Source organism: Pituophis catenifer, unplaced genomic scaffold (genome assembly GCF_029215685.1).
Source record: "Pituophis catenifer annectens isolate HBS135680 unplaced genomic scaffold, rPitCat1.0.hap2 SCAF_17, whole genome shotgun sequence".
Taxonomy (NCBI): domain Eukaryota; kingdom Metazoa; phylum Chordata; class Lepidosauria; order Squamata; family Colubridae; genus Pituophis; species Pituophis catenifer.
The window spans coordinates 2,148,373-2,161,334 of NW_027256897.1; the positions used below are offsets into that span (position 1 = coordinate 2,148,373).

Genomic DNA, 12,962 nt, shown 5'->3' on the forward strand with positions numbered 1-12,962 from the left:
CTTCCTTCCTTCCTTCCTCCCTCCCTCCCTCCCTCTTTCCTTTCCTCCCTCCCTCCCTCATCCTTCCATCCTCCCGAGTTGGGTAAAACGAGGACCCAGATTTTTGGAGGCTGACTCTGTAAACCGCTTAGAGAGGGCTGGGAAGCGGTACAGAAGCCTTAACTGCTAGCGCTCTTGCTATTTTAAATTTTAATTTAAATATTTTAAACGTTAAAACAGTCTCAAAATTGGCTGCGTGTTCAGTTTCTCCGGTGAAGGCCGACGTAGCTAAGGTCGCTCTCAACTCCCCTGGCCCTCCCTCTTCCCCGCAGGGGTTCAAAGGCAGCCAGGGAGACAGCGGCATCGATCTGAGCGCGGAGTCGCGGGAATCTTCGGCCAGCTCCTCCCAGCGCAGTTCTCCCTACGGCACCCTCAAACCGGAGGAGATGAGCGGAGGCGGGCTGGGCGAGGCCAAGGGAGACGGGCCGAAAGAGCCGGCTTCGAAGCAGTTGGAGAAAAAGGTAAACCGTGTTTCTAGTCCTGTGGAGCAAATCTTGGCTCTAATTGATGGCGGGAGGAACCCAAGGAAGGCTTCCGTCTTGGGCTTATCAGATCTCTGGTGGAAGACAGGATGGCTCAGTCCCTGGCTTCTAAGGTGAGGGGGGGGAGGGAAATATGGGTAAGCTTTATCTGAACCCAATGATTTAAAACCCGGTGCCGTTCTTTGAGCATTCAAAAGGCGTTTCTCTAAAATTGGGGACGGATGGAAGGTGAGGATGGAAGCGGAGATGTGGAGGGCTGAACTTTTTCATCTGGGATCCTGTTTTGGCCTATTGGCTGTCTTAACAATGAAGCAAAAAACATATTCCTTTATCCTTTATTTCCTTTTATTCCTGCCTCTGTTTCCTTCCTTCCTTCCCTCCCTCTTTATCCCTGCCTCTCTTCCCTTTCTTTCTTTTCCCATCCGTCCCTCCATCCTTTCCCTCCTCCCTCCCCCCCTTTATCCCTGCCTCTCTTCCATTTCTTTTTTTCCCCATCCTTCCTTCCCTCCTCCCTCCTTTATCCCTGCTTCTCTTCCTTTTTCTCCTTCCTTTCTTCCCTTCCTCCCTCCCCCCTTTATCCCTGCCTCTCATCCCTTTCTTTCTTTTCCCAACCGTCCCTTCCCTCCTCCCTCCCTCCCTCCTTTATCCCTGCTTCTCTTCTCTTTTCTCCTTCCTTCCTTCCTTCTTTCCTTCCTTCCTTCTTTCCTTCCTCCCCCTTTATCCCTGCCTCTCATCCCTTTTTTTCTTTTCCCATTCTTCCCTCCCTTCCTTCCCTCCTCTCTCCCCCTTTATCCCTGCTCTCTCCCCTTTATCCTCCTTCCCTCCTCTCTCCTCTTTATCCCTGCTCCTCTTCCCTTCTTTTCTCCTCCCTTCCTCCCTCCCTCCCCCCCTTTATCCCTGCCTCTCTTCCCTTTCTTTCTTTTCCCATCCGTCCCTCCCCTTTTTCACGTTCTCCCACTCTTCTTCTCCCACCTTTTCCTCTTTCTCCCGCTCTCTTCCTTGCTCTCCCTCTTTTCCCATCCCTTTCCCTCCTCTTCCTCCTCCTCCTCTTTTCCCTCCCTCCCTCCCTCCCTCCATCTCAGCCTCTCTGTCTTCTTGCCCAGGATTCGGAACAAACCCTGACTCCAACGAAGGACCACAAACCGGGGCCCATCGGCAACGAGCGCTCCTTGAAAAACCGGAAAGGCTCGGAAGGGGCCGAGCGCCTGGAGGGCAACATCGCCCCCACCAGTGGGGTGGATATTCACGTCGATTCGGTTCTCCCTGTCCCGCCCATTGAATTCGGAGTGAACCCTAAAGTGAGGACGGTTTGTGCTCCCTTCTTCCTTTCCTTGGGTGTCTCCCTCCCTCCTTCCGCAGAGAAGGGCCTGGGGCCACGAGTTGAGAGGGTCAGTTCCCTTCTTCGTGGTTTCATTGAGGTGGGGTCCAGCCCCAATTCTCCTCGGGGGTGTGGAGGAGCAACAAACCATTTGCTCCACACACCTCTTCCTCTACTAGGAGGTTTAACCATCCTTGCTTCCCAGTTAAACCCAGTTGCAGTGTGGAGGATTGATTAATAAAAGAGACCAATTTGTTGCAGGATTCGGACTTCAGTCTCCCTCCTGGCTCGTCTCCTGGCACCCCGGCCAACCCGGTTGCGAAATTACAGAACGTGCTCGCCAGCAACGTAAGAATATTTCGTGGTTGGTGTGCTGCTTCTCTTCACTCTTCGCCTTCTCTTCTTCCTCCTCTTCCTCTTCCTTTTCCTCCTCCTCAATCTTTTCTTTCTCTTCTTTCATTTTCTCTTCCTTCATCTTCTACTGCTTTCTTTTCCTTTCCCATCTTCCACTATGCCTCTTCTTCTCTCTCTCTCTCTCTCTCTCTCCCTTTTTCTTCTCCATCATCTCTTTCCTTTCTTCATCTTTTTTCTTCTTCCCGTTTTCCTCTTCTCTCCCCCCCACTTTTTTCTTCACCTCCTGGTTTTTTTTCTCACTTTTCCTTCTCCACTTCCACCCCCTTCCTCCTTTCCCCCATCTTTTTTCTTCTTTCATTTTCCTCTCTTTCCCCTCCTTCGTCGTTTTCTTCTTCCCTTTGTTATTTCCCCCTTCTTACTTGCTCTTATTTGATTCTTCATCTGCGCTTATTTTATTCTTCCCCCTTTTCCAGCTTCTCCTTCTCTACTTCCTCCTCTGCCTTCTTCCTCCTCCTCCTCCTCCTCCTTTTGGAAATCAGGTGGAGATCTTCCCCCTAGTTTGGGAAATTACACACGGCTTAAAATGTGATTTGCATGAGCTTCGCATCTGTGTTTATGTGTGTGCTACTCCGCAATCTCTTTAAGAACTGATCTCCCAGCCTGCTTCTTTACTCACTGTTAATTCTGTCCAATTCTTTGATTGTATGTTAGGTTTCCCATCAAAATGCTGCTGTTAACCGAGGGTCTTTTTCTTTCCACGAATCTTACAGAATTCTGCAAACCCAACAAGATTTAATTATATCCCATCTATGTTTCAACAGTCTGGATTAACCCAATCCCTCCCTGTTATTCGACGAGACCACCAACTTCCCCGTTGCATCAGCTTAAACATATCTTACCCTACAGCAGATCTCACCCTTAAAGTAAGTTTTTTCGCGGAGGGGGATAACTCACAAAAAAGGCAGCGGGGCATATCTTTGATGGACAGGTATCACTGCCCATGAGGAAGATGGGCAGTCAAGAAATACGAGCTGTAAATAAATAAATAAATAAATAAATACATTAAAAGCATTCATTTGTCATCCCCAGGGCCTTAAACAGGGTAACCAGATAAAGGTAGTCCTCAGATTGAGCGAAAAAATTTCTGTTGCTGAGTGAAATATATGTTATTTCTGACTTTCTGACCCGTCCTTTGGATGCTACGGCGCTAATACCTGTCCCCTTGTCCTCTTGCAGATGGAGTCGGCCCGAAAGGCGTGGGAAAATTCTCCCAGCCTTCCCGAACAGAACTCCCCCGGAGTTGTTGGCTCTGGCATTCAGCCTACGTCCAGCATTGGGGCTTCCAGTGGGGTCAGCTACAGCTCCTTTGGGGGCGTTTCTGTCCCCCCGATGCCAGTGGCCTCTGTGGCACCTTCTGCTTCGATTCCAGGTGTGTCATCCATTTTTTTTTTAAAGACTCGTAGTGGGAAGTGGGAAGAACTCGTAAAGACATGCCCTGCGAACTGTTGCTCTCTCTAGGAATCCAAAATGAATCAGTCCTGGCTTATGGCTGTCTAGTTAGTCTTTCATTGGTAACATCTGCTTCTCTTAGGGTCTCATCGCTGCTACTTTACTTCTACTTTATTGTAGGCTACGTTAACAGAATTGTTAGAAATTCTGTTTATATATATATAGCACCACACAGTCACCATGTGGTTTACTGCTCAGTTATCTAACTGTAACAGGAAACGGGAAACTACTTAGAACAAAAGAGCATAGAGCAGTGATGGCTAACTTTTTTGCCATCGCGTGCTAAATGCAGAGTCGCGCGGGGGGGGGGGTCACGTGCGCATGTGCCCACACCCATAATTCAATGCCCCCCCACGCATGCGTGCATGACCTCCCTGTGCTCCCCCACTTTTGGCACGCAACAGCAAAAAGGTTACCAGTGGGCCCGCAAGGCCTGTTTTTTGTCCTCTTCAGGCTCCAGAAGTTTTCTTGGAGCCTGGGGAGGGCAAAAACAGTCTTCCCTACCCCCCACGAAGGCCCTCCGGAGGCCGGAAACGGCCCGTTTCCCGACTTCCAGTGGGCCCGAAAATCAGTTAGCTGGTGCGCGCATGCATGCTGGAGTTGAGCTAGGGCAATGCTTACGTACCCACAGATATGACTCCGTGTGCCACCTATGGCACGCGTGCCATATGTTCGCCATCATGGGCATAGAGTATGTACCCTAGATCCAAACTTGTAAACACTGCCATCTACTGGATGAATGCTACTGTAGTTGTTGCATAGAAATACATCCCAACAATTGAGTTCCAACGAGAATTTTGCAAGTCTGGAAGTATAATTCTCCCACGGTCACCCTTATTGCCTGAGAAACTAGGGAGGGTCTCTTCTGAGCCTCTTGCCCTGCCCACCCACCCCCACTCTCCAGCTGCAGGCTATGTAGTCTCTTACCTGACTGTACCCTAGACAGTGTCTTTGGGTACTGTATCCCATGATGATTTCCACCTAGTGTAACAGAAGGGGCTCGTACAAGCTACGTGGAAAGCTTCCTGCTGTAGTCTCTGTGATGTTTCCAATGGATCCTACTGAACCCCTGACGGTGCAGTCAGTCAAAGGGTGTTTGAAGAGATTCTAAGGCTGAGAGACTCCTGGTTCTGCGGCCATCTTTAAGCAGAAGGGAGATCACGAGAGACAAAGTTTTTTTTTTATTATTTATATGCCGCCCTTCTCCGGAGACTCAGGGCGGCTTATAATGCGCTAAGCAATAGCGCATTGTAAAAAGTTAACCTCTCGCTTCTTTTCCCACCCATTCTAGGTAACCACATCACACCCCTGTATTTAGATGGACACGTGTTTGCCAGCCAGCCGCGACTTGTTCCCCCGACAATACCTCAGCAACAAGGCTACCAACAGGCAAGTCACTGCTTTGTGTGCGAGTGTGAATATGTCCTGTGTCAAAGACTTGCGTCTCCACCGATCAACTTTGGGTTATGCTTTGAGCAACGTTTCAACTTGACTCCAATTTGAACTCAAACTTTCCAAGGATCTTGAATTCTAGGAGGTGTGAGAGACGTTGGTTGGTTTGCGGGGAAAGGTCCTTTAAGCCTGTGGCCTTGGATGCTCCCCAAATGTGGACTTCAACACCCAGAATCCCTCAACCACAGGATAGCCACAGTTGAGAATTCTGGGAGTGGAAAGGCCTCTTCCGTACGCGTGGACTTCAGTGCCCAGAATTCCTCAACCCGCATAGACACAGCTGAGGATTCTGGGTCGAAGTCCATCCATCTAAAGTTGGCCTTGATGATGGGACCTTCCTACTTTTGCTTTCATCCTCGGTGTTTTTGTTCTTTCCTTCTTTTAGGCAGCTGCCGCTCAGCAGATTCCGCTCTCCCTCCACACTTCATTGCAAGCCCAGGCTCAGCTCGGATTGAGGGGCGGCCTTCCAGTTTCACAGTCCCAGGAGATCTATAGCTCCATCCCTCCCTTCAGGTAACAGGATGAGTCCTTATTCAGTGGCCTAGCTTCACCAATGAAGTCACCATTCCCATTCTCCAGTCAAATTCTTCTTCTTCTTCTTCTTCTTCTTCTTCTTCTTCTTCTTCTTCTTCTTCTTCTTCTTCTTCTTCTTCTTCTTCTTCTTCTTCAGCTCCATCCCTCCCTTCAGGTAACAGGATGAGTCCTTATTCAGTGGCCTAGCTTCACCAATGAAGTCACCATTCCCATTCTCCAGTCAAATTCTTCTTCTTCTTCTTCTTCTTCTTCTTCTTCTTCTTCTTCTTCTTCTTCTTCTTCTTCTTCTTCTTCTTCTTCTTCTTCTTCTTCTTCTTCTTCTTCTTTAGCTCCATCCCTCCCTTCAGGTAACAGGATGAGTCCTTATTCAGTGGCCTAGCTTCACCAATGAAGTCACCATTCCCATTCTCCAGTCAAATTCTTCTTCTTCTTCTTCTTCTTCTTCTTCTTCTTCTTCTTCTTCTTCTTCTTCTTCTTCTTCTTCTTCTTCTTCTTCTTCTTCTTCTTCTTCTTCTTCTTCTTCTTCTTCTTCTTCTTCTTCTTCTTCTTCTTCTTCTTCTTCTTTAGCTCCATCCCTCCCTTCAGGTAACAGGATGAGTCCTTATTCAGTGGCCTAGCTTCACCAATGAAGTCACCATTCCCATTCTCCAGTCAAATTCTTCTTCTTCTTCTTCTTCTTCTTCTTCTTCTTCTTCTTCTTCTTCTTCTTCTTCTTCTTCTTCTTCTTCTTCTTCTTCTTCTTCTTCTTCTTCTTCTTCTTCTTCTTCTTCCTCCTCCTCCTCCTCCTCCTCGTCCTCCTCCTTCCTCCTCTTCCTCTCCTTCTTTCTTCTTCTCCTCCTCCTCCTTCTCCTCCCACTTCTCCTCCTCTTCCTCTCCTTCTCCTCCCTCTTCTCCTCCTCTTCCTCCTCTTCCCCCTCCCCCTCCTCCTTCTCTTCTTCTTCCACCTCCTCTTCCTCCTCCTCGTCTTCCGTTCTCTTCATCCCTTGATACGCCGCTTTCCTCTCAAGGTCTCAGGTCTACATGCATCCCAGCTTATCCCAGCCCAGCACGATGGTCTTGACAGGAGGCACAGCGTTGAAGGCACCCTACTCCGCCTTTCCAGGGATGCAGCCATTGGAGATGGTGAAGACACAGTCGGGCACCCCTTACCAGCCTGTAAACGGCAGCCAAGCTCTGGTTTACGAGGGTCAGATCAACCAGGCATCCCAAATGATGGACTCACAGCTTCAGCAGGTCTGGATGGGCCCTGCGACTGTGGCTGTTTTCCTCAGAGTTTCGATTTAAGCAGTGGTTGGGCAAGGTCTGGAGTAGCGCAGTTGTAGCAACTAGTACAGTATTTCTCAGCCTCGGCAAATTTGAAATTGTGGACTTCCACTCCCAGAATTCCCCAACCAGCATGCTTTAAGAGGGGCGGGCTTCCACTCCCAGAATTCCTTTTTGGAGAATAGATTTACTTCTTAAAAATTACAGAAAAAAAAAACCCAATTGCTATCCATCAAGTGACTCCTCCTTGCTCCATCTACCCACAGCTCACGATGTCAATCCCGGGGTCCCAGCTTCCGATGGCCCGTTACGGATCTGGCCAGCAGCCTCTCTTATTATCCCAGTCCATGCACCTGCCCCAGGCACAGAATCTCCCCGTTGGTGCCCCACGCAGAATCCTCTCCCCCAACTCCCAGCCGTCTGCCCTGGTTACAAACAGGGAGGTAAGTAGTGACTCTTTCTCGGGGGTGGGGGGCACCCCTGTGTGAATTTGGCACACCTAAACTGTTTCAACTCCTACCCTCAAGACGAGACTATAGAGCACTGCACACCAGAACAACTAGACACAAGGACAGTTTTTCCCCGAACGCCATCACTCTGCTCAACAAATAATTCCCTCAACACTGTCAAACTATTCACTAAATCTGCTTAATCTTCTCATCGTTGCCACCACCCATCTCCTTCCACTTTATGACTGTAATTTTGTTGCTTGGATCCTTAAGATTTATATTGATATTGTTTCCTGATTGCTTATTTGTTCCCTATGACTATCATTAAGTGTTGTACCTTATGATTCTTGATGAATGTATCTTTTCTTTTATGTACACTGAGAGCCTATGCACCAAAGACAAATTCCTTGTGTGTCCAATCACATTTATTTATTTATTTATTTATTTATTTATTTATTTATTTATTTATTTATTTATTTATTTATTTATTTATTTATTTATTTATTTATTTATTTATTTATTTATTTATTTATTTATTTATTGGTTCGATTTATATGCCGCCCTTTTCCGGAGACTCAGGGCGGCTTACAATGCGTTAAGCAATAGCCTTCATACTTTTGTATATACCTGCTTAGTAGGGCTTTCGGGCCCCCCTAAGTGGTGTTCTTTTTTTTTATACAAAGTCAGCTTATTGCCCCCACAAACCGGGTCCTCATTTTACCTACCTCGGAAGGATGGAAGGCTTGAGTCAACCTTGAGCCTGGTGAGATTCGAACTTGCAGTAATTGCAGGCAGCTGGTGCTACTTAACAGCGCTTTAGTCTTGGCCAATAAAGAATGCTATTCTATTCTATTCACAAACTTTTATTTTTTTAGAAAAAGCCTTTGAACCGCTTATAACACACATATATAGCCCAAATGTCTCTTAACTTCCCCTTTTCTGCAGGATCAAATAATTAAGCTGGTTTTTCCCTCCCCTCATTTTTGTCTTCTAGCCTTCTCACATGGAAATCAAAGGATTCTCCTTTACAGACACTAAACAGAACATCGTGCCTGGGGGACCCATTCCGTCTTCTCATACTTACAGGTGAAAACTCAATGCTTGGATTTATTTGACCGGGGTGAAGGCGGCGGGTTTTCCTGGTTCTTAGAGAAAAAGCGGTTGGTCAAATATCCCCCCCAGCTGGCTAATTCCTCTCTGGGATCCTTGGCGCTCTCTGAGCCTGGGGGTTTCCTGGTAGACATTTCATGACCCAGCTAGGTAACATCATCAGTGCTACAGCAACATCAACACTAGCACTGATGATTTTAGCTAGTTGGGTCATGAAATGGTATTCAGGTGGTTTGAACCGGTAGTGGCGACCTAAAGCAGAGTCCATGAATAGCTAGGCGTTACCTTGAGAACTTGATTTAAATTATCTTGTGAATTAAATGCATGGAGAATTGAGGATCATTGATTGTTTTCACGCCAAGCTGGTGCCAACGGAGTCCATTCTTGACGTTGAACGATGGTTTATGTGTTGCGTCGTTTCTTATTACCTTCTGCCACTACCGCCATCTCCTTCCCCCTTTTTCCCCAGGCCCAGTTCTGCCAGCCCCAGTGGGAAGTCCTCTGGATCGGCCGTCGGCATGAGCTCTGTACAAAGGCATTACATTCAACAGGTAAAGTTGGACACGGGCCCTAAAGAGGTGGTTACACCCAGCTCCCTTCCGGAGAACTGAGCTTGCCACGTCAATGTTGACTTTCCCCACCAGGAGAAGTGAGCTGATAGCCGCAGGAGAAGGTTGACTTGGTCTTAGTCTCCTGACCTTCTGGGGATTCTGGGACATGAGAAGCTTCTGGGTGTTGCAGGGTCCGGGACTTTAATCTGTCCTTCTCCGTCCGCCTCTCGGTGCACTGCGAAGCTCTGCGAAGGATTGCAGAGGAATGGATACCCTTGGAGAAGGAAGGAATGGAAAGGGAGAGGAATGGCAACTCAGTCCTGGGAGCAGGGAGAGCAGGAGAAGGAAACACAAGATAATCTTGCCCTGATTGTGTCTTTCCTTCTTCTCTCTCTCCCTTCTTTCTTTCCTTCATTCCCTTTCTCTTCTCTTCTCTCTCCCTTTTTCCTCCTCTACTCTCATTCCTCCCTTTCCTCTCTTCTTCCTTCTTCTCTTTCTTTTCTTCCCTTCCACTTCTCTCTTCCTTCTATTCTTCTTCCCTTTCTCTTGTTCCCCCTTCTCTCTTCACTTACCTGTCTCTTTTTCCTTTCCCTCCCTTTCTCTTCTCTCCTCTCCTCTTCCCCTCTTTTCTCCTCTCCTCCTCTTCCCCTCTTCTCTTCTCCTCTCCTCTCTTCTCTCCTCTTCCCCCTTCTCTTCTCTCTCCTCTCCTCTCTCCTCCTCTCCTTTCCTCATCTTCTTCTCTTCTCTCTCCTCTCCTTTCCTCATCTTCCCCTCTTCTCTTCCCCTCCCCTCTTCTCTCCTCTTTCCCTCTTCTCTTCCCCTTCCCTACTCCTCTTCCTTCTTCCCTTCCCCTTCTTCTTCTTCTCCTCCCTCCCTCCCTCCTCCTTTCTTCCTCCTCCTCCTCCTCCCCCCTTTGACCGACAGGCAAAACAGCGAGTGGATGAGAACAAAAGCCTGGGAGCCGTGAAACTTCAGGAGGCTCCTTCCACTGGTCAGATGAAGCCAGCCCGTACAGGCGCCATCAAGCCTCAAGCTGTCAAAGTGGAGGAGAGCAAGGCCTAAGCTCTAGAACCCCCCACCCCCATCCCACCCCCGGAAGGTTGCCCACTAGTCCTCCTGCTCAAGAGAATGAGAGAGAGGGAGGGAGAGAGAGGCTTTGCAGCCCACATCCTTCCCTTGGACAGCCTCCCGGGGGCGGGGGGAGAGGAGGGTGGGGGGCGTGGATGGCTCCCAGATGCTTTACGCTGAGATGCTTTACTTGCAGCGCCGTTCTTTCCTTTTCATCCTTGGCCTGCTTGTTTTTTTTTTTTTTTAAAGAACACCGACGACCGCTCCATCGAAATTCAGCAGCATTCGAAGTCCCCTTTTGAATTTGTGGATTCTGGAGTGGCTCCAGCCATTTTTGTTTGTTTGTTTGTTTTCTCCACCTGAAAGCAGCAGAAAGCATTAAGGAGTTAAGCTTTTCCCGTGGCATGGTGGAAATGCTAGATTATCTGTTGTTCTCCTCCTGTGTTTTCCTTTTCCCTTTCCTTGCCTTACCCTTCCTTCTCCATTCTCTTCTTTTCCTTCCTTCCTTCTTCCACTCTTCTTTTTCTTTTTCTTTCTTTTTTCTTTTTTCCTTCCTCCCTCCCTCTCCTTCCTTCCTTCCTTTCTCTCTCTCTTTCTTTCTTCCTTCCTTCCTTTCTCTTTCTTTCTTTTTTCTTTCTTTCTCTCTCTCCCTTCCTTTCTCTTTCTTTCTTCTTTCTTTCTCCCTCCATCTTTCCTTCCTCCCCTTTCCTCCTCCTCCTCTGCTGTCCTTCCTTCTCCCTCTCCTCTTCCCTAACTTCCTCCTCCATCCTCTTAAACCCAATCAGGGTTTTTAACCTCCAATCCCCAGGGATGCTGTATCCTTCATTTGGTAGCTGAACTTCTCCATCTTCCGTTAGATTTTTTTTTTCCTTCCTGCTTCCAATTGACTCACCTGGAAAGGAAACATTTACCAACCCCCCCCCCCCGCCCCCAAATTATGTGTTTGGATGGATTTTTCCTTCTTGGCTATATGCAACTACAATGGCTTTCCATCAAGCTTGGGACCTCAGCTCCGTACCTGAAGGCCTTTTCAACCATGCGTTCTCCCTTCTCTTTCCCTTTTGCACGAGAGACACAAGCTTTAGAAATCAACCAAGATAGAAGAGAGATCAGAACAGCTATTTCCCCATTGCCCCATTCCCAAATCCCCAACGTGTGGAAATCATTTTGAGATCTTCCCAAATCTGCCCCCCTCCCTCTCCAAACCAGGGCGTTCACGCCATTTTTTTAATTTCTATATGCGATTTATTTTCGTGACATTTTTTAAGACAAGGGAGTATGGGAACGTAAAGCTTCTCTCAAGTTTTCTGCTAAATCTGCTGCTTTGCCGGAAAAGTGTTTTTTTTTTTTCTTTCAATCTTAAAGAGGTGTGGACTTCAACTCCCAGAGTTACCTCTCTCTCTCTCTCTCCCAAAGCAGGCTTTTCAGCATGAATTCTGGGAGTTGAAGTCTGCAGATCTTAAAGCAGGCTGGCTGGGGAATTCTGGGAGTTGAAGTCTACCCATCTTCAAAGTTCTGAGGTTGAAAAAACAGTTGACTTCCAGGCATACATTTTATTTGATTGTGGATTGAATGTGGGAAAGATGCTTCTTTTCTCTTTCCCTTCTTCCCATTTTCCTTCCGCTCTCCCCTCCACCCTCCTCTGCTCATCCTTGACTCTGCATTCCTTCCTTTGCTTTAGCTAATTCTGTTTTTTTCTTTCCAAGCTCTCTCTCACCCCTTCCATCCATCCTGTTTCTCATCCAGCAGTCCCGTTTCTGCAGAAACAGAGCAGAAGTGTCTCTCGGTAACAAACCGAGGGCTTTGTTTTCAAATTCCTGCAAAGATAATTAAAAAATAAATAAATAAATAAACAACCATAGCATGCAGGGAGGTTTTGACATTTTTTCCCCCCCTTCTCTCTCCTTCCCAACTTGATAGCTAAAAATGACAAAAGCACCTTTTTGCACGATCATTGTTGGAAAAATAGATTTAAGTAGGGGAGTTCTGCATACGGATTTGGTTTTTTTAAAGAGAAAAAACGCAGGAGTCATCGGTAAGCCTAGCATCTTGCAAATGGCCACAACCCTCACAAGAGTCATTCCCTACGGCTGAGAGTCCAAGGCATTAAAAAAAAAAAACTCTGCTTTAGCTAAGGTGTCCCACCAGCCTCTTGGCTGGCGGTTCCAAACACCACATTTTTGGGTGGGTGGAAAACATAATGCAAAAACTTCAGAAGCAGACAAGCTTGGACTCAGACCTGCTGTCCAAAAGAGACGATTTTTGAATTTCGAATTCCGGTAGCTGTCCAAATGTCCTTTTTAGCATTTGTTTTTCTACGAGAGCTTTTGTCAATAACGTTGGCTTCGTCAGCTCCTCGGTTTCATCGGCGTGCATTTTGAGATCCCTTCCCAACCATTTCCAGAGGTTTAAAATGGAGGGGCTTTTCAGAGCATTGCTGGGGAGAGGGAGCAGTGTTGTTTTTTTTAAAAAAAATGGCACTGAAATTTGGGGTGGGACAAAACTCTCTACTGCTTTAATCATTTGGAGTTTAGTAATTCTTCGATATTTGCCTTTGGAATTCTGCCAAACTTTCTGTGCATTTTGAACCTTAGTTTTACTCCCTGTAATTCTCCATTTTTAAAAAATTTTTTTTTTTTTTTTTTGCTTCCTTCTATGCCTCTGCTTGAAAAATATTGCAAGCTGCAGAATTTCTCACACAAAACGCCTCGAAAACATTTGGATTTGACCCAGCCAGCTCCGTGCAAAAATTAAATTGCAATCTTGGCGTAATTGCTTTGCTTTTCCTTTAATTTTTCCCTTCCTTTGTGCAATGATTAGCAAATTGCAATCC

At 47.1% G+C, this 12,962-nt stretch overlaps 1 protein-coding gene and 1 non-coding gene across 2 annotated transcripts in view; both read left to right on the forward strand.

Annotated features, from left to right (window-relative positions):
* Positions 1 to 12,962, forward strand: part of PRRC2B (proline rich coiled-coil 2B) — a 68,847-nt gene that overhangs the window by 29,555 nt on the left and 26,330 nt on the right. Inside the window, 11 exon segments of the mRNA XM_070955686.1 lie at positions 312 to 500; positions 1,625 to 1,819; positions 2,101 to 2,187; positions 2,964 to 3,116; positions 3,430 to 3,622; positions 4,994 to 5,095; positions 5,544 to 5,667; positions 6,696 to 6,921; positions 7,218 to 7,394; positions 8,395 to 8,486; positions 8,980 to 9,061. Coding sequence (XP_070811787.1) covers positions 312 to 500; positions 1,625 to 1,819; positions 2,101 to 2,187; positions 2,964 to 3,116; positions 3,430 to 3,622; positions 4,994 to 5,095; positions 5,544 to 5,667; positions 6,696 to 6,921; positions 7,218 to 7,394; positions 8,395 to 8,486; positions 8,980 to 9,061 — 1,620 coding nt within the window.
* LOC139325899 (small nucleolar RNA SNORD62) lies at positions 4,737 to 4,823 on the forward strand. The gene has a single exon (XR_011601120.1). It is a non-coding gene; the product is annotated as a small nucleolar RNA SNORD62 (small nucleolar RNA).